The sequence below is a fragment of the Andrena cerasifolii genome, chromosome 11, assembly GCF_050908995.1.
Source record: "Andrena cerasifolii isolate SP2316 chromosome 11, iyAndCera1_principal, whole genome shotgun sequence".
Taxonomy (NCBI): domain Eukaryota; kingdom Metazoa; phylum Arthropoda; class Insecta; order Hymenoptera; family Andrenidae; genus Andrena; species Andrena cerasifolii.
The window spans coordinates 1,150,260-1,171,259 of record NC_135128.1 but is presented as its reverse complement, the minus strand read 5'-3'; the positions used below and the strand labels follow the sequence as shown (position 1 = coordinate 1,171,259).

At 44.6% G+C, this 21,000-nt stretch overlaps 1 protein-coding gene across 1 annotated transcript in view; it reads left to right on the top strand.

Annotated features, from left to right (window-relative positions):
• The window catches only part of Dpp10 (Dipeptidyl peptidase 10), a 655,550-nt gene that overhangs the window by 31,216 nt on the left and 603,334 nt on the right, over positions 1-21,000 (top strand). The window contains exon 2 of the mRNA XM_076823446.1: positions 11,333-11,494. Coding sequence (XP_076679561.1) covers positions 11,333-11,494 — 162 coding nt within the window. The remainder of the gene's footprint in view (positions 1-11,332; positions 11,495-21,000) is intronic.

The window sequence follows — 21,000 nt, the reverse complement described above, 5'->3', positions numbered from 1 at the left end:
ATACAGAAGCGACAAGCTTAATATGCTTTAAGGCGACAAGGGACGTAAAGGGGCCAAATACGTATGCGCGCATTATATGCATTGGCTGCCTCTAGTCCGATTTGTAGTAGTAGCTGCACGCAGCATGCGCTAGAAGTTGGAGTATTCTAGGGAATTCTACGACTCAGGTTATGCTGTCAATGCACTCACTGCATGAAACGCAACCAACGCAACGGACACAAGTTCGAAGCGAACAGCACATCTAGAAGGTTTTAGGCGGAGTCGAAATGGAAGATGAGGAAGGGAGCACTTCTTAAAGTCTTTTACTCCTAAATTTTTCAAACGTGTTCTTATAATGCTAATTTTACAACTATACTCTAATCCAGAAGAAGTACGAAAGACTGCTATTGTATTCAATAGTCTTCAAAATTGCAATTTACCCCGGGCGCGGATAATACGTAACATAATTTTCCTTTACACATCTGCTTACCAAATTTTGCTGAGTAAGCAGCAGTTCGTCCTGTAAAACTCATAAAAAATGGGCTTCGCTTTCAATACTTGCCGCTGTTCAAGAAGAATAGAAAAACTCGGGTTGAAAAAATCCAGGAACCAAAGCTATAATAAAGCTATAAAATTTCGTTAGAAGTCGGTCCCCGATCCTAAGGAAGAAGTATTCGATGTAGTTAGGAAGCGTGCGACCAACGTCAAAAAGTCTCGAATTAAATTTAAAGTAATCCATAACTACATAGTTAATTGTAAGTAAGTTTGAACATTCCCGCACAACCTTACGAGCATCAAACGCATCGAAAATAGTTCCGTTCCCAACAGCGCATGAACCGCAGTAACGAAACGGAACGGTATGAATGCGCGCAGTGCGTTGCCTGCAGTCTATGCACTCAATGCGCTAAACAGAAGGCACCCTAAGTAAGCAGTGCACGTTTTTCTCGCCGTAGGTAGAATAAAGGAACCGCGCATACGCATAAACTCGGTCGCTACACATACAACATGCAGTCTTCGTCTCATGAAGTATAAGATTGACTATTTCCAACAATTCGCAATGTTTAATGTGATTACCCAAAATCAAAATACTGTATAACATCAAAAATAAAACCCGGTAAATATAGCAGTATAATGACGACGTGAGAAGCAAGCAATAGATTACTTTTGAATTCAGCCGAAATACGCGAAAAAAGTATACCTATAAATAGTAAAGAATCGGAACACGATTTCTGTTCCCCGAGGATCGATTTCATAGGATCGACCTGTACTTAAAAATCGATCTAAGAAATCGAAAATTACGGGGCAAAAGATCGGTATCTTTCAATTAATCGATCTCAGATCGGCAACCCTACTTTATTCGACGCGTCGGTTGCGGACGGAGGCCCACCTCGATCGTCATCTGTTTGCAGCCAGACGTCCCCCGGGAGTATCCGATAGGGTTTTTCTCCAGGAACAAAAAAGCAATTAACTTGTACATAGTAGGTTTGAGACGGGTGGGAACCCGTCTCCAAAAAGAATAAGGCCAACGCCGCGCCCGCTGCTGATAAGGACGCCGCGCGCTTAAAAGGTCAAACTCCCCCGAAAGGTACGCCCGCTGTTGATAAGGACGCTGCGCGTGCCAACAAGGGGAGAAAGGGAAAGGTATTGAACACGGCAATACTTGTGCCCAACATACGGGCTCTCGATCTCATACGAGATGAGGCCAAGGCCGCGATCGGGGACCTGAGTCGAAGATCAATAAGAAGTCCGGTCTCCGCGTCATGGACACCGCCGATACGCTTAACGCGCTGGTACAGGAGCTGCTTCTTCGGAACAGCTTTCTTGAAGGCCAGCTCACCGAAGTACGCAGCGACCTGATAAGAACTGAAGCGACTGAACAAAGCGTGGCACAGGAGCCACGGAGGGTCGCCCAGCGGCCCAAAGTGGGATCTTTACCGGCAAACACTGGCTCGTATGCCCAGGCGGTAAAAATTACCTGCCCTTGAATGTCCCCAGATACGGTGGTGCCCCCACGAAATATCGTGCGCATTTTCCCGTTGAAGGGCAAGGAGAAAAACAGCGAAGCTACCCAGTCAGCTGTACTCTCCTTGGTGGAACCAATGAGAGCGAAGGTCCGCGTAAAGTCGATACGACGGATCCACTCCGGTGGCATAGCCGTCGAGACCGAACGCAAAGAGGATCTCTCTGCCATTACGGGGAATAGTAAATTCAAGGAAGCAAGTATCTTCGCCACCCTGCCGGCCAAGCGGAACCCTACACTGATAGTGTACGACGTTCCCCGGTCGATGACTAGGGAAGAGGTTCATTTTAGTATTAGGAGACAGAACCTTCAAATGATAAGAACCATAAGCGGACAGTTCGAAAACTTCTACCTCGTAAGCCAGTACTTTCAATGCTCCTAAAAAGATTGAACCAAGTCTGGCGCCATTGGAGAAGACACTTCGCGCGCTCCAACATACTCGAGTCGTGATCGCAGCCGACGTCAACGCAAAGTCCCCTATGTGGGGCGGACCAAAGACGAACGCGAGAGGCAAGAGACTCGAAGAGTTTATTGCCCGGCACGGCCTCAGTATCTTGAACGGGGCTGGCTGTATGCCCACATACTCCAGCCCTAGCGGTGAATCCTGGATCGATATTACACTTGCGACTAAAGACATCGCGAAACAAATGAAAAACTGGAAAGTTCGGTTCGACTGGACCAACAGTGATCACAGAGCAATTGACTTCAGCATCGTGCCCGCGGACGGTGATGAAAACCGAGTTAATCCCTCTGAAAAACGGTTTCACACCCGCAAAACGGATTGGCTGAAATTCGACAGAGCGTTGCTTGGGCAACTAGACTCGACGTCCGCTGCCTGTTCTAGCCGACTGGACGTCGAAGCCAAACCGCAGGATATCGAGAAATCGGTAATCCATGCGTGTGAGCAGTCCATGCGCCGAAAGCGTTGCCACAATAAATCAGTCCCTTGGTGGACACCAGAGTTGACGAGACGGAAGAAAAACGTTTATCACCTTAGACGTATCTTCCAGCTAGAGAAACGAGACGGGAAGAGAGCAGCCAACAGGGCGGAGTATCACTCGCTGATCAACGTCTATCAGGCTGAAGTGCGTGCTGCAAAGTCAAAAAGTTGACAATACTTTTTGACCGAGCAGGCGAACAATGACCCGTCGGATATTGTGTACAAGATCGCTAGGAGCAAGCTTTGCACCGAGACAGCAGTTTCGAACATCAGAACGCCCAATGACTTGGCCCTTCACCGCTTCCACGCTCCTTGATGCGTTGATCCCGGACGACTCGCCCGCGGACGACACCCAGGAGCCAGCGAGAGTAAGGCTAGAAATTGCTTCCGAACCACCGACGGAAGGCGACCCCGTTTTCACTAGGGAGGAGGTTGATGGGGCAGTGAAAGGCCTGAAAAGCGGAAAATGCCCTGGACTCGACCGGATAGAGGTCGACGTAGCGAAGCGCTTGTCGAGAGTTTCTGCGAGCGCCCTACTGAAACTTTTTAACGGGTGTCTGGAGCAATGGGTATTTCCCTCTCGTTGGAAAGTCGGGCTAATCAGGACTATTCTGAAAAGCCTCGACAAACAAAAGAAGAGGTAAAGTCATATAGGCCAATCTGTCTACTACCGGTGCTTGGCAAAGCTCTTGAATAGACTGATCACACGCAGACTCTCGACTGTGTTCCTAAGCCTGGACTACTGCTCTGATCGACAATACGGGTTCAGGCCTGAACGATCCGCGGAAGACGCGCTGGTAAAGTTCAGGAAATTTATATCTGGTCGAGAAGAACGGTACATCTTGGCGGTCTCCTTCGACATTTCCGGAGCATTCGACAACGTTTGGTGGCCGAGCATACTCAAGAAATTGAAGGTGCGAAGCTGCCCCCGAAATCTTTATAGACTTATGGTCGACTGTTTCGCCGATCGGGAAGTTGTTATAGTCAGCTACTCCGACAGTGTGCGGAAGAAAGTCACCAAAGGCTGCCCGCAGGGGTCAATCCTCGGTCCAAGCTGCTGGATCCTAATCTTTGATGAAGTTGTAACCTCGTACCGAGGGGGTTACCTAAACGGCCGGAGGTTCGAGTGACAGAGGTAAAGTGGACTGTGTATAACGTTTTATTCCTAAGACTAGAATACAAGTTTGCCCGGCCAGGTCTGTGCTGGCTAACAGTGTGATCACGGCTTAACCTAGACCTTACACTATCGCTGGACTTTAGCGGCAAAACGGCGGAGCAGCGCGTTGCGGGCGCGTGATACGGTGTGTTTCGACGGTAGGGGTAGGAGTAGAGGGCGTTGATCGTTCTGGTGCCCTGGGCTGTTATCTCCACCAATGGCCCTGACCGGGAAACCTTGAGTCCGCTCGCCCAGTGGGTAAAACCCGCGGGAGAAACGGAGGTTATAGGATGTCCTCCGGGGCAGACTACGTCTGACCCTAAGATTGACAGCGGATATCGACCTGCGTCTAGAGGTCGGCGAGCTCGCGTTCCTCTAGGAGCCGTGGAGGTAAGGGAAACTAAAAGTACGCAGCGATACAGCTTGTAGTACATAAGAGATCGCTGGGAGAGCTCTGACCGTTCGCCTGTAACGTTCGTAGTAGACTCTGGCTTATATGCGCGGCCGTGATATCTTTGCCAGCGCGGGCGCGGCTCGGCGCGTAGCCGCCTCGCGGCAGCTTTCGGTAGCGACGGGCCGCGTCAGACGAGCGTGGTGGGGGGAAGATTCGCGTCCCACCGATATTACTCGTTACAAAGTTCTGCTGCTCCTCTCGAACACCGGGCACTGCGAGCCCATCGCCTACGCGGACTACCTGCTCGTGATTGTCTACGGCAATTCGCGACGGGAACCGCAGCAGAAAGGCCAAGAAGCCGCGCTCGTGATTTCTGAGTGGTGCGCCACTCAGAAATTAACGCTGTCTGCGGCTAAGACCGAGGTGATTCTCTTGAAAGTGTCCCTGGATAGAGAAATACCTCCTGCGATAAAGATCTACAGGAAGAATGTGGCACTCAAGCCCACTATCAAGTGGTTGGGTGTTTACATTGACCAAGGAATGGGTATTAATTCCCATGTCAAAAATATTTGTACCAAAGCCGAACGAACGTTTTACACGCTAGCGAGGCTCGCTCGCGCCGATTGGGGATTGAGATATCAGACCCTGCGTACTCTGTACACGGGTCTATTCGTTCCAATCATAGAATACGCCGCCGCAGGCTGGGCGGATCTCCTCGACGTCACGAAAAGTTCTAAAGTTCGCGGGTCGCAGTAGTGGATTCTGATCAGCACCACCAAGGCCTACCGTACGGTGTCGATCCACGCGATCACTGTGATCGCGGGTGAGATACCGGTGGACCTTGTGTTAGCGGAGTGCGCTTCGACCTATAAAGCCCGAAAAGCAATAAACATCGAGATTGGAGAAGCAATCCGTTGCAATGTGGCAATCGAGATGGTCGGCGTCAACGAAGGAAAAGATTACCTTCCGATTCTTTGAAGATGTCCGGGACCGCCAGGAAACACGCTGGTTAATAATTGACTACTAGACGGCGCAATTCCTAAGTGGACACGGTGACTTCCGCGCGAAACTCGAGGAATTTAACTTGGCGGAGGACGGGATATGCGCATGTGGGGGGAACGAAACTTCGACCCACATTCTATTCCACTGCCCAAGGCACAATGAGGCGAGAGAACTCCTGAAGCAAGCGGCGAATGCCAGCGACCAGCATTGACCGGTGGTGGAAGCCACCCTTGTATCGAACGCCAACCTAACACTGGAGTTCCGGAAATTCGCCAAAACGTGCTAACCACCAAGTCTCGAACGCAAAACGCTGTTCAGTAAGATAGGACTCAGAAATGACAACTTGAACGCCGAAAGACCGAAGCATGAATGCTTGTGACTCTGCCTTCGCGTCGCCCCCACTGTTAAGTTCTAGACGGTTTCTGAGTGATCCCTGTTTGGAACGAACTAAATGAGTCATTACCTCTTAATGATGACGGTTATCCCTTCTACCCCTGTTGTCGGGAAGAGGAAGGGAGTTTTTCCGAGCCCCCCTTGATAGTGGTCAGCTAACCCCCTCGAACACCTGGAGGTATAAGCAGTAAAAATCTGCTCTAGGTACTCCAAAGCCGCGGTCATGTCCCCCGGAAGCTTATACAGAATAGATGTCTTGCGTGAGATCAGGGAGGACCCCGCACGTGAGGGTGAAGGTGCAGTCCCCGATGAACATCGTCAGTTCCACGTCTTCCTCCAGTGGCACGATGGCGCCGTTGGCGACTTGTACCCGTCTATCCGAGCCGGTGCCGCGGTTGCCGTGCTCCTGGCACCAGCCGGCCACCGCCCGCTTGATGTAGGACAGAGCTCCAGTATCTACTAGGGCCTGGAACTAACGGCCGTGTATCTGAATTGGGACAAAGGGGCGGTTGTCGCCTCTTAGTGCTGCTGAGGCCGTCTGGGTTGGATGGTCCGGTCGTGACCTTGTCCGCCGGTCCTGTCGTCGTTTCCCGAAGCCGGGGAGCAGTCTCATTTCCGACTGAGCCGGCCCTCTGATCCGCAGCGGCTATAGAACCGTCGCTCCGGGCGGCGGCAGTCTCGGCGAAAGTGGCTGCGCTGACCGCAGTTCCAGCAGCATTCGTCCCGGTTGTACCGGCCGCTAACCTCCGCGAGGCTGGTTGTGGGATTGGCGGGGCGCGCAGGGGCTCTGCTGGGTTCCTCTTCGCGCAGAGCCTCGTAATCGGCGGCTAAAGCGAGAAGCCCGGAGAGAGAGCTGAAGTCCGCCCGACGGATATAGTGACGATATTCCGTTTGCATGTTGGAATAGATCCAGTCAAGCTGGCTTTCCGTGGTGGTGCATGAGCGTCCGAAGGGCGGTGGCGAATTCGCGGGCTTTTTCGCCCAGTTATTGGCGGCGCTGGTGGATGGCCATTTCCAGCTCGTGCTGCCAACGCTTCGGCAGGTAGGTTTGCGTCCCAGGTGGGGATATCAACCTTTTCATTTCTGAATCACTGGAGGACCGAGCCTTTTAGTATCCCGGGGAGGCAACGCAGCATCTGTTCCGGGGTGACCCCATGGCTGTCCCGTAGGTTGTCCAGCTGGTCAAGGAAATCCTCTGCCCCTTTACCGCCATCGGAGTGGTCGCCCCACCGCCTAACTCGTTCCATTACGTGGTGGGTAGAGGGTGAGCAGGTAGCAGTGGTTGCTGTGGCGGTTGCCGTTGGTGCGTGTTTCTCTTCGGGCCCGGGGGAGAAGTTTTGGGTTAGGGTGCTACTTTTGGAGCGGCATGAGCCTCCCCTCTCGGCGCACTGTTCGGTGGGGCCGTAGGGTCCTCTTCGGTGGTTGGAGGCCTGACGTCCGTCTTGGACGGGATGCCGGTCTCGTCGATGTCCCGGGGCATGATAGTGGCTCGTATGTGTGCTACTATCCGAGCTCGTAGGGCATCAAGATGTCTGGTAGGGTCGAGCCCGTGCTCTTCGGCCCACTCCGTGAGTTTGGCCTTCGATAGCCCGTATACCCAACTCACTTTGGTCATTCACTCGATATACGACTCTAAGTCCCTGTTCGGGCGCCAAATGTAACCACTTCCCGACAAGGAAAGAATATAAAAGCGTGATCAATAGATAATAATATAAATGGGGATGATACGCAATAATATGATGAGTAATTATGGTCGCTTACAGTAAGTGTCGTATAATAAACTGTGGCGCACTGAATTTGATATTCGCGGTCACTAAAAAGTTTATAATTGGTCTACTTAAACTGACTTTCGATGGAAGTGTTTCTGTAGAAGAGCGCTACGGCCTCTGAGGCCCTTGTATTTATACGGTGTTTAGGTATGAGGGGTATACGCGGTATTTATTATGTACTGTATACGCGGTTTTATTATGTATTGTATACGCGGTTGTATTATAGATTGTATACGCGGTTTTATTATGTATTGCAGCGCTGTCCGAGGTCGCTCCCGCAGGAGCTTGGGGTTCTCCCACTCTTATCCGCGTTGTCAGGGATACCGCGCGACGCTAACCGCGAAGAGGCTAGCCGGGCTAGCCCGTCGTGACAGCCTTCTTAGCGTCGGTCTCCTTGACAACGGAAGGCCCGCTGTGCGAGAGGAAGATTGGAAGGGGAAGCAGGCGCGTGAGGGGCCCCTACGCTGGACAGCGCTGATGTATTGTACAGTAGAAACACTTCTGTTTAATATTTTAGCAATGTCTCTATACGAAATATTATTAGTCAAATGATGAATTACGAGTTTGCATTCCTCCACCGTTGTTTGTCTCTTATTTAACTTAGTTATTCCAAGGACCGTCTTCCACTGGCACAATGGAATTCGACTGAACGCCAAACAATAGAGAAACAACTGAAACGCAAAGCATCGCGTAGTATTTTTTTACAAAAGCACGATGCTATCCTGCTGTACGATTTTAAGTGTGAGGGCAATATGGCAAGTTAGGACGTTATTGTTTTTTTTCATTAATAAATAATAATGTTTAATTTTTTCTGTTAAGTGTGAGTAATGACACAGAATTAAGTAATTTCCTTTCAACGAAATTCCTTATTTCATAATTATACCGAGTCAATATTTCTTATGATACGACGTGTACGATTTTTACTGTGAGTGACTGTATATGCACATTAGACCCTGCGGCAGGTGGGATGTAAACGGAGCCGAAGACATCTGTTTCAAATCCGAGTCGAACTTCTACAAAAAAGTTGATCAACGGTATTGACGTCTAATTTAATTAGACGGCTATAATAAGAGTTTTTCGCGGCTATTAAGACCCCATCTTCTCTACACGCTTTACTTGTTTCCTTATTCCTATCAAATCTAAAAATGTTATAATAGTTAAATCCAAGTTCGGCATTGCGGATAGAGTCACAAAGCCATATTTCCACTGGAATAATTATATCGTACTTGATAGATATAGTGGCTATGGCACTGCGTAATTCGGATAATATAGATTTTAGACCACGAATATTTTGGAAATATATTGTTACGGGCCGTGGCCTGTGGTGTTCAAGTGGCACAATTTATACACGCAAATTCTGATTAGGGATATCCCACAGTTCTTAGACTATCAGAATTTGCTGTATTGGGTATATTTTTAAGAAGAGCTCGCCGCACTCGTAACAGTCAATTATTTTAATTTTTAAATATCTAGGTACCGTATCAGAAGGATAAGGGGTAGATTTTGGGATCGTTGGTACAGTCCCATACGGGTCTTTTCAATGGAATCATATAGGTAATGAACGAGTAGAATTTAATGATAAACAAAGCTTTAATGTTGAAATATTGGGTGGAAGTTAAAGAACATAACAGAATAAAATATATATAAGGGATAAAACAACCGTTTCACAAAATATAATCGGACATAATTTCTGACTAGGGGAATTCCATAGTCCATTGACTGTCAGAAATTATCGTTAAATATGCATTAAATTATAACAGTGTAATAAAAACTCCTGTTAGACCGCAGTAGGAGTACGCGTCGATAATATGGAACCCGAGGCATGAACAATATGTTGGCTTAATTGAAAGGGTCCAGCTTAAGATCCTTAGGCTGGCCTTGAGGGCAACTGGTAGCCCTATGCGGTTCTTCGACCATGACTATGGCCCTGCCTTACACAAAATAAGGCTCTCAATTCTCAGAGACCGTAGACTCTGCTCTGATCTGTTGTTTCTGTTTAAAGTGATACACGCTCAGATAAACTCCCCCCGAGCTTGCGGCGTCGATAAGTTTTCGTGCCCCACAACGGCCATTGCGTCCGAGACCTCTTTTTGAGTCGAAGGATCCTGACTATTACCACTATACTGCGGATCCCATAAACCGTGCCATGGGGAGGTGAATCGGTGCCTCGCGGACACTGACCTATTTTCTATGTCGCTCGATTCGTTCCGGAATCATTTGGTCAGCCGACTTATTGTATAATTTGTTACCTACGTTGCCTGTGATTTATGTTGTAGCCTGCAGACTATTTTATTTATTTGTATTTACTTGTTTATATCTGTATTCTAAAGGGATTTCTCATTTATAATAAAACGACAACGACAACGACAACGACGACAACGACAAAATGTACAGAAAAAGATAAAGGGTGCAACTCACCAGACAGTCACAACAATGTAAATGACAATGTGTTTAAAATTTCCTTTTTGCAATTTGAAATATTCTGAATCGCTAATAAACCTGCATCAGAAAGAGGAATGAGACGCGAACACTTGATTACAGGATGCACTACACACGAATTAAACTATAATATGAACAGAAATAATAGTAAATTTAACTGAACAAGTGCAGTGAGAAGTTAGAATAAATCGTTGAACAGAATAAATTATTTTGTAAGTTAATAGAATGAATTGTTTCAAAGTTATCAGAATTAGTTGTTTCGCAAAGTTTACTCCTTCCACGCGGCTAAACAGTATACCGGAGAACTCTATCTCTAAAACACTTCGCGGACCCAATGACACGCACCTCACGATTTACCGTCACAGAGGTCCTCTACTTACCCCCCACTTAAGGCGGCCATCTTATTTTTGTTATGGTCCGAATCGATCGAAGCGCCCCCAGTAATCCTCTCTCTCCCTTATACTTTTCCTGTATGGTATTTCGTAAAAATGCAAAAATATTTCGTGGAAACCATGCCCATCGACACTTCTTCAAACGTTGACGACCATTACAACCATTCAAAACATTCAAATTTAGTAACTATATACACTAATGTATTCAGGAAACTTTTCTCTATCTTTTGAGACTAAGTTGAACTTTCTAGCGTTCTTAGTTTTCACGTAATACCTCGCTTTTGCCCAAATCGTGTGTTTTTACAAAAACTCATGTTTTCAAAAACTGAGGGTGATAGAGCAATTCTGCTTGCGGATTCGTGTTCAGGGCGAAAAACTCTACAACAATCGCCCAGTGGATATTGCGCATCAAAAATCGTGTTGGACAGTGTAATTGTACAGTCGCAATTCATTAATTAAGGAGATACTGTTGATCAAAGTTACTAAGTTTGGTCGAGTTTGACGTCTTTGGTCACTTATAATTATTTTAAAAATCCTTTTATTAAAAATTGGAGTCATTTCTAATATGAAAAATTAAGGAAAATACAAATTTTATACTTTTTAGTGCCAAATTCTACATTTTTCAATCTGAAAAGTGTTATCCAATTCTTTGAAGTTTTCTGGATAGCATATGATTTCCTGCGTATGCATTACAGCATATGATTTTTTTTTTGTAACTTGCCGTCACAATGAGTCACCAAAGATCGTTATTCATCCTGGCGTGATATATTTCTGGTTCCGAATCATAACTAGAATATCTATAATTTAGTATTATTTAACATTGGCGTTAGTGAGAACCTTTGTGATAGGAGCTTGTATCGGCGAATCCAAATCAGAGGAATTGGCGCGGCATTCTGATAGCTCTTCTCGTGATTGTTGCGGTCCTGGCTTTGATTGTGACATCGGTGGCTCTATTGACACCACCGGATGAGGGTCCTAGAGTACGAGGCACCAGACTACGACTTTCTGAGGTATGTAAAAATATTTCCTAATATAAACCGTGGTCCATAAATCGTGGTATAACTGATATGGTGGAGATTTTATGGCTCAAAATAAATCAAAATGATACAATAACATTTTGTCGTATTTTCTTTTGTGGTTCATTTTCCAAAAAAAAAAAAGATTTTGAAAATAAATCCAGTAGGGTAAAGGCAGGTAATATGGAACATTTGATTTCAAAAGCTTGTCAAAAGTAGAGGAATTTGTTTTTTTTTATAATAAAATTGACATGAAGGGACGAAGGAACTAATGCATAATCATATTTACATCGTCAAATGTAAACAAAGTCCAATTGTTTTGCAATTATAGTAAAAAAACTTAAATGAGTGAAAATCGGCCGTTCGAAAAAATGGGTCCCAACATGGAACACCTAGGAAATTTATAAAGAATACTCAAATATCTTTACTGTTTTTACTAAAAATGAAGATTTATTAAGTAGAAGATACAAATAAATAAATATACATCATTTTTGGAATTTATTCCTGCTTTATAAGTTGGGCCCGCGAATAATACGTCGGAAGCCCCACATTCCTCGTGTGCCCACTGAAAGCAGCGAATACATTGGGTCTACTTTTCATTGTCATTATTTTTATAATTACCATCGCAAAATAAGCATTTCGCATCATCGTCGTCATCGTCATTATCAACTTCATCTATGTTAATCGGTATGTTCCATATTACGTACACACATGTTCCGACAAGAAATTAAGAATTATACTAAGGAGAAAGTAACTTTATCGGTAAACTATTGTTGAGTAATCAAGAATACTTTTTAACATATCTTCACTACAATATTTAACCGTTTGGTGCACTTTTCAGAAACTTTTACACCACACGAAAAGTATAAACGTTTCTTTTTCAATGATGGATACCCGACTGAAACTCAATTGCCAGTATCATGACAATTGTCTATTGTGCCTAGGGATCTAGTATACACGATTGCCTGAAGAGTTCGTTATTTCTTTATCGAAATTTTACGGAGTTCCATATTAAGTGCCGTTCCATATTACCTGCCTTTACCCTATGTGTGCAGCTGACTGATACGTAACTTAACAGTCTTCACTATAGACCGCTACAATGAGTTTTTCTCTACACGATAAAATGTCAGGGCTTATTTACTATGAGTATTATTGTATCTACTATGTTTACTAACTATCAATTTCGGTCGTACAAGCGATAAGACGTGAACAGTAACGAGGAGTATACGGATGTGCTTGTTGCATTGGGAACATGTAATGGAAGCACATCTGCTTCAAAAAATCCCATCAGATGGTTCTGTGGGCAGATTTTAATCTTTTAAACTGATAGGTAAGTACTCATAAGGGAAGGTGGTTAAGTGGACCCCTCGATTTTTTTTCGTGCTTTGGAATTTTGTAGTATACCAGCCGCGTCAACCAACGCTAATTCGGGTTGCAATTAACGAAATTAGACAAAAAATTAATTTGTGAAATTTAAAGCCAACTTTGTTAAACACACTCCGATTTACATGATTTCGTGTCTTTAAGAGGACTAGGCAGTCGAAAATTCAATTTTCTTATTGCATTTTCCGAAAGTACTATCTTTTCTGAATAAAATGCCGCTTGGTTTATATTAAATTCAGAAAATTGTTGATTTAGCAGCTAAAAAGGTCAAGCGGAAACCTATAGCGTCGTCTTTTCCCCGAAACTATAAACGCGTTTTTCTCGAATCTTTTTTTCTCCTGGTCTTCGCCCAGTTGCGAATGAACGACGGTTCAGATCAACTTGACAAAATTACAGGATATATAAAACATGTACCATTTCCCGCCAAACCCATGATATGGTCCGTAAAAATTGAGATTTTCAAAAAATTAAAAAGTCGGGAATTTTTAGTAGCACATAAACACGACTATTTTTTTTTAAATAATCGCCGTTTTTCGGCCACCAAATTAATAATTCTGTTTCAATTTTAGTTTCTATGGGTTCCGCGGGAAACTACGGATGTAACCAACAAGAATCACACCTTGAAATCGGATTATGTCACTTTTTAAGACCAATATTACTTGAAAGCTACAGAAGAACGTTAAAATGTTTATCAGTCAACACTGCCATTTTTAAAGCACATGTATATTTCATATCAACTTTTTTTCAATCTCTATGATAATAATGAACATTAGGTAAAAGGATACATCTGGATATGCTTTCATTTTTTTACAAATACATTAAAAAGAAAGTGCTTCTTTCACGGAAAACGACTGTCTAGTCCCCTTATAGGGGGAATCCCATTTTGGGGGTTAAAAACATACCAAAATTGGGGATTTGTTTGGAAGAAATTAGCGATTCGATTCATCTGAAATTTGGATCATGTTTTTATGCATCTCTGAAGAAGTTGCTGTTTTTTTAAAAATTATTTTTTGATAATAAATATGAGTTATGCATGATCAACCAACACGCCGCGCAAAGGGTGACAGCAGTTAGCAGTCAGCAAAACCCCTAGGAACATTTCTTTCAATTATCGGACTGACATAAACGTCCGTACATCGAAGCGTATCGGCTGATGCGTTAAAGAATTTTCACTTCTTTGACCTCCCATATCCCAGAAACTAAGTGTCACTTCAACTTGAAAATTTGTTGTGATTTGTTGGGATCGGTGGATCATTGAATGCTCAGGCAGTTGTTCAAACACTGAATACTTAATATTTATTATAATTAATATAAATGGTACTCATCAAACTATGTGGGTACTTATAACGCGTGTACATTGTGCGACGGTTTTCATGCCTCTGAATCGCTACGTCACGCAGGGCTGTATGCTTCGGGCAGCAGGCCCCGCATTGCTCCTCGCTTATCATGATTGATGTCTCATCATAAGGTATCATGTGGCACAAATTTCAGTTCCAAAATGGTGAGACCAAAAAGAGGCTATTTCTTGGGTCACTCTGTGCCGTGCACTGGTGTGCAGGATATTTATCTTCCAGGTAATCGGAAACAGAAAAATAAAAGGGTGTTTTATTTTATACTAAGCTTCAAGTTGGTGAGCTAGAATAAACAAAAAAATATATTGAGGGAGTAGTAAGGCTAAGCGGGTTCTAGACCAGGTCCTCTGAGGGGAGCGCGGGGGAGCGCGGCGGAGAGAAAGATGGGCGCCGAGCCTCTGGGGAGAGGAAGACCGGGTGCGCGCGCACGAGCCGCGGCGTGGGGGAATCCGTAATCGTGGAGGGGATCAGTCCGAGCCGAGCCGCCGCGGAGGCCTCTCCAGACCAGGCCCACCGTCGGAAATTTTTCAGAGGCAGGCATTGACCCCCGAAAAAAATCTCTTTCAGAACTTGGCCCACCCGAATTTTTTTTCAGACCTAATCCAGGGTGGGGACTGTCCTAGAAATTTTTTTCCAAACCAATATGCATCAGAAATTGTTTCGTACGATGTCGGGAATGATCGGCGTTTTTCGGCACCGCGTATTTGAGGAAAAGAGACGGAGCATTATTTTAAAGTTAAAATTTTAGGTGGGAAAGAGACACCACTACATAGGGGATAGAATCGCATGCATTCTAAAGCCAACAGTATTTCAAAGCGTTCCGATTTAACGTCGCAACGTTTCGCGCGATCTCGCGTAATTCGACTCCTCTGGAGCGGCCGTGCAGGGTGATGTCACTTGGCGGCGCGAAGAACGAAATAGAATTATGCAGCGTCAGCAGAAATCTTTTTTCCCAACGCAGAGAAATAATAATTATTGAAACGGCGAATCTTAAAAATTAGGCGGTGAGAGGAGGAACACGGGTAAATAAAATTGAGAAATAATATATGTTTAAGAAATATACATTGTTACAAATAATAATATGAAATAATAATTGGAAGGGATAATATAGAATATAAAAAAAACATAATTAAAATTTATTTGGATGAATAATCCCACTCGGTAACATCATCAGCAAATAGATTAGTTAATGGTAAATCCATAGGAACTTGCACACGGTCAGTTTGAACTGCAACAACACTAGCCCGAAGCCCCGATACTTTATTCCTATAGGTATCAAAATCAATATTTTCCGCTTTGACATTTCGCAAAGCCACACTCTTTGGATGATACGCATGATTATTCCGAGGTATAGATATTTGTACATTATCATCATCATCGAAATCGCCTAAAAACGTTTGTTGTTCATATCGATGCATCCAATATTCCTCATCATCCTCGAAGTAGTCGTGTATTAGATTATCGCATTATGTAAAAACTTTTAAAAATATGTCGCCATCCTGATTAGCTTCCGCCTCATAAAGTTCTGCACATCGAATTGCTTCGGTTTGAACCGCAACATTTCGACAGGCCACATACACTTTCGGGCTGGATGAATGGATAACTGCCGCAGCAGCGGTGATCGTAGCGGTAGCCGGACGTTTCAAATTCATGGGCAATGACATAATCTGAAACCGATTTTTCTTATAATTCTCAAACTTACTAACACAACGATTCACTAAAATATGATAATGGAAAATTACGGTATTAATCGATTGTATTTCCATGCGTTGAACGATTGATAATATCCTTCAAAAGCAATCTTCTTCAAAGCAATTTCAATTAACACCAAAAATGAAAAAAGTGTTTCACAGGACTGTCAAAGTGACTGCACGTTGACCAAGATTTTAAAACAATTGGTCTCGCTGCATCTCCAAGCTCCCACATGTGGGCCCATGCCTAAAGTTGCATAGTTTTGCAAAGTAGGATGCCTTTGTTCTTCGCCATCTTCATCACAGGCCACCTGCATTTTCGCTGACCATCCTCACCTTCTATACATATTCGAATTATGCACTAACCATCCTCAGAGTGCACTTATCATGTTCTTCGAATTCTTCTCCCTTCTTCTTTGGACACATCCTTCGACTAGGTCACACCCCTTTTGATCGCGTATCGAACGTGTATTGGACGTCTATTGAACCACTTTCAACGCATAACGTACCACCTTCAACGTATATCGTACCACTCCGAACGTATATCAAACGTGAATTGGACCACTTTCAACGTCTATCGTAACACTCTGAACGTGTATCGAACGTCTATTGAACCACTTTCAACGTCTATCGTACCACTTTCAACGCCTAACGTACCACTCTATTTGTCTATCAAACGTCTATCGTACCACTTTCAACGCCTAACGTACCACTCTGAACGTCTATCAAACGTCTATCGTACGTTTATGGTACCGCTTTGATCATGAATCGTACTACTTCTACATAATAATTACAACTATCGTCTTCATCTAGCGTACATGCAGGAGATTGGTGGTTGAGGAGGGTGAAGAAAAACAGCTATGCATTAAAAATTGATTATATTTTATTTGTGTATTTCCCTCTGGCGTTTAGACCACCAATTGAATATTTTAAATACATTTTGCATGGCACAGTGCTTTGCGTGTCTGCCACATCGTAGAGTATTAACTACATTTAGCTTATTTAGGGATTTGATATCCTCGTAGTCAATGTCCAGCGTCTCGATGATCACGTCCGCTCTCGTATTTTCATCGAGGAAATCCACGAGCCAATCGCGTTTCTGCAGCCCTTTAACGTATACGACATGGGATGTGTCATCTTGCTCGTCGATCGCATCGGCTACAGCTTTCATAATTAGCTGTTTAGCCATACTGTACGGAACGTCTCCATCTTCCCAACGTAGTCCATGATGTTTTGCCACCAACCACCGGATGCTCGATATGTCGGATTTTGTAAGAAGATATTGCGGCATCGAACTCACAAAAGTATAGTGCGAGAGAATTGTTCCCTTTCGTAGGACAGCCACTTCCTTCGCGACAAATATTCCATCGACGATGAACCCTTGCAGGTCAACGAATGTTGGTACGACCATTATCGATACAATTTAGGGGTCCGTTCGCTTCCAAGACAGACTGGAGAATGCGGTCTTTCTCGTAAAGCATCTCGATTTTCACGATGAAATTTTGGCATGGTTTTGGCACAGGAGAGGGCAGGCTAGTAGCGTGGCAATTTAATTGATTTTGCGTACCACGTTTATCAGCGGATTGTATTCTACCACCCGATCGTGCAGAATCAGACAGTAGGCCGTAGTATTTGCAGGCACATTCTCTTTACACTTGAATTCTATGCGCACGTCTACGGTACCATTCTTGATCGATTCATTTTGTCGCGAGCAATCAATCACCACGAGGAGACCAATTTGCAAAAATTCATCCACGTTGAATAATGCATCATTGCTACCATGTCCATAATGCGATTTATGGAATTGCGTATACATGTGATACAAGATGGCATGCTTATTCTTGTTAAAGTCCAAATTCAGGTCATCGTATGGGTAAAATTCCGAGTTGAGAAAAAGTTTTACATTGGTCATTTTGCCGTTGTTGAACCGAGTAACATCTCCAGCTGCGCAGATGCCTTCACGGCCCACGAATGCTTGGTCGTGCTCTGTAAGAAAGGATACTCGTACAGATCCCACGATTGAAAACAAATGCTCAGGTTTTGTCTACTTTCCAGAGCATGTAACAGCGATAGCTTAGTAACATCGTTTAGCGTCACGTGAGGCATCCGCTATTGCACTTTAAGTAATTCAATTTCTGGCTCCAACATCGGCGATCCTATTAGAGAATTGTTATCGTTGCGCCATCGTATTAAAATCAATTCGTGACGCGCATTAATAATCATGCGTTTGTAGTTCTCACAAAATCCCAGCAAATATTTGAGTGAGAGGCAAAAATTGAAATGATTTTTCAATATGGGTCCATCGCGTCGTTTTAAACCCCATCCAGCATTCTCCATATTTTTGTCTTCATCAGATGTCATCGATACATAGTTTTTAAGCGTGCTAGTTATTCCAACGTTTCTGTTACGATCAATCTCCACGCCATTCAGCTCGTATCGAATCTCATCGAACAAGAACGCCATGCAATTATTTCCCAACGCCACCGTTAATGCATCGTTTGACTTATTTATCTTCAATTTCCCCTCCAGGTAGAGGAAACTTTTACACGGCAATGTGTATAAATCCTGCTGCTGTATAGGTATTCTTATCTCATCGCTGTACCCAAACGTCGTGTTGACGTAAGGGTTGTATGTGTGAGTCACGAGCTTGACGATGCGATCATCAAACGTCGGCTTCCCTCCAATGTTTAGAATGTCAACCATTTTTTTTCAACTTAAATGCGTACAGTGAATCCCAATGATTTAAAAAATGCAATGTTCGCAGCAGTGAGCCTCTTCTTTTTAGCGTGATCAAAGCTGTTGCAGTTGGTGTTGTAAACAATTTCACTTGGAAGAAACGGGTTTCTGGTGTCGTTCAATACAAGCATCTCTTTCGTTCGCACCACGCGTATTATCGTCGTAATCGCCAAGCGCGATTATAATGTTCCAAGCACCGACGATGCTGCTGAACCTCGGATTCGGCTTTTATATGCTCGGGGAGTCTGTTCCACAACTGATCGATGTGTCTGCTTGGCAGCGAAAGCATATCGACGGTCCAGCACCATTGATTAAAAACTGCAGCGAATATCGCCGAAGAGAGCAAGGAAAGGTTGTGGTCCGTTAAATCGGGCGATAAACGCGCTACCTATCGAATTACATATTCCGGGATATCAGTTTTGCGGTCCAGGAACTCATCTGGCAAAACGATTGGCTAGAGGTGATCAAGGCATCAATCCGCTGGACGCAGCGTGTCGCGAACACGATATTGCATATTCGCGTAGCAACGACCTCGGTGAAAGGCACGCGGCAGATAAGGTTCTCGCTGACAAAGCGCGAAAACGCATCGTTGCGCGAGACTCGACTCTGGGTGAAAGAGGTGCTGCTACAGCTGTTTGGGCAGCTATGAAGGCTAAGACGAAAATCGGAATGGGGATGAAAACAAAAACCCGCAAAAGGACTCCAAAAAAAGCATCGCAAAAGCGGATACTTCCGGTGGCAAAACGAGGTGGCATATTACCACTTCTCCCGCTGCTAGGGGTTCTAGGATCGTTGGCCGGCGGGGATCGCCAAGGCGGTAAATGATAAGGAGGCGGCACAACATCAGCTGCAGAAACTGCAACGTCATAATCGCTCAATGGAAGGTCGCGGAATTTATCTCGCACCATACAAGCGCGGACAGGGAATATCGAAACGAAAAAAAAAACGTCGGTCAGAAAATAAAAATGCCCGTGGGCGTAACTACAGATGCGTAATTGGATGAGTTGGCAAAACGTATGCGTATTCCATTCTTTAGAGGTGTTTTTATGCGCAACGCGCTACCATCCGGAGGAGTATGTCGAAACGAGAGCGGTATCGTAAATTTTTGCAATATCGAGGGACCGGTGACTCATTGGGTGGCGTATGCGAAGAGAGGGCGTCGAGCTGTATACTTCGACAGCTTTGGGAATCTTCGACCGCCTAAGGAATTGGTACAATATCTGGATAAAGATGCAGTGAAAATCGAATACAATCGAACGTCTTATCAGAAGTACGATCAGAGCAATTGTGGACAACTATGTCTACGCTTTCTACAAACGATTGGCCGCAAATTTAAGGATAGACTTCTCACCACTTTGATTCAGTACGAGTCCAGTCGTACAGCTTGGAATATGTCGTTAACATTCACTCTAACTGGCAAGAGTAGCACCCTCGCGGTGAGCTACTTTCCACCCATAGATTTGAGCGACGATGATTACGAGCTTGGTCTAACAACGTTTGAAACTTATCACACAATACCGAACATCGACTGGAGCAACGATAAATTCTACTTCGCCGTAAACTATGATGTCAACAGCAGCGTTGACACCAGCCATCGAACTAGACGCCATTGCCAAGTATTTGAAGCAGCGATTAATCGAACTGTATCCTCAAAATCTCGGTGGCACCGAATACAACAATGACGATGGTGACAACGATGTGTATCCTATAGTGTTGCGCGCCAACAACAACACCATGAAAAGCGAGCTGTACTGTCGGTTCGCCGTAGACTTTACAAAGCCCAATAACATTGGATCGGTACTGGGATTCTCGACGAATCGCGTATTAGAACCAGGACAACAATGGGCCACGTATCCACACGATAGATGAATTTTCTCCGGGAGTCCCAACAGGATATAAGATATCGGAAACGCCCGCGCAGATCATTTATCTTCCAATCACCGCACAGGTCATTTCGGATCTAACGATACGCGTTGTGGATCAAGACGGACGGGTTGCTTGATTTTCGAGGTGAAGAGATTACCATCAGACTGCACGTACGACGACGATAATACGCGTGGTGCGAACGAAAGAGATGCTTGTATTGAACGACACCAGAAACCCGTTTCTTCCAAGTGAAATTGTTTACAACACCAACTGCAACAGCTTTGATCACGCTAAAAAGAAGAGGCTCACTGCTGCGAACATTGCATTTTTTAAATCATTGGGATTCACTGTACGCATTTAAGTTGAAAAAAAATGGTTGACATTCTAAACATTGGAGGGAAGCCGACGTTTGATGATCGCATCGTCAAGCTCGTGACTCACACATACAACCCTTACGTCAACACGACGTTTG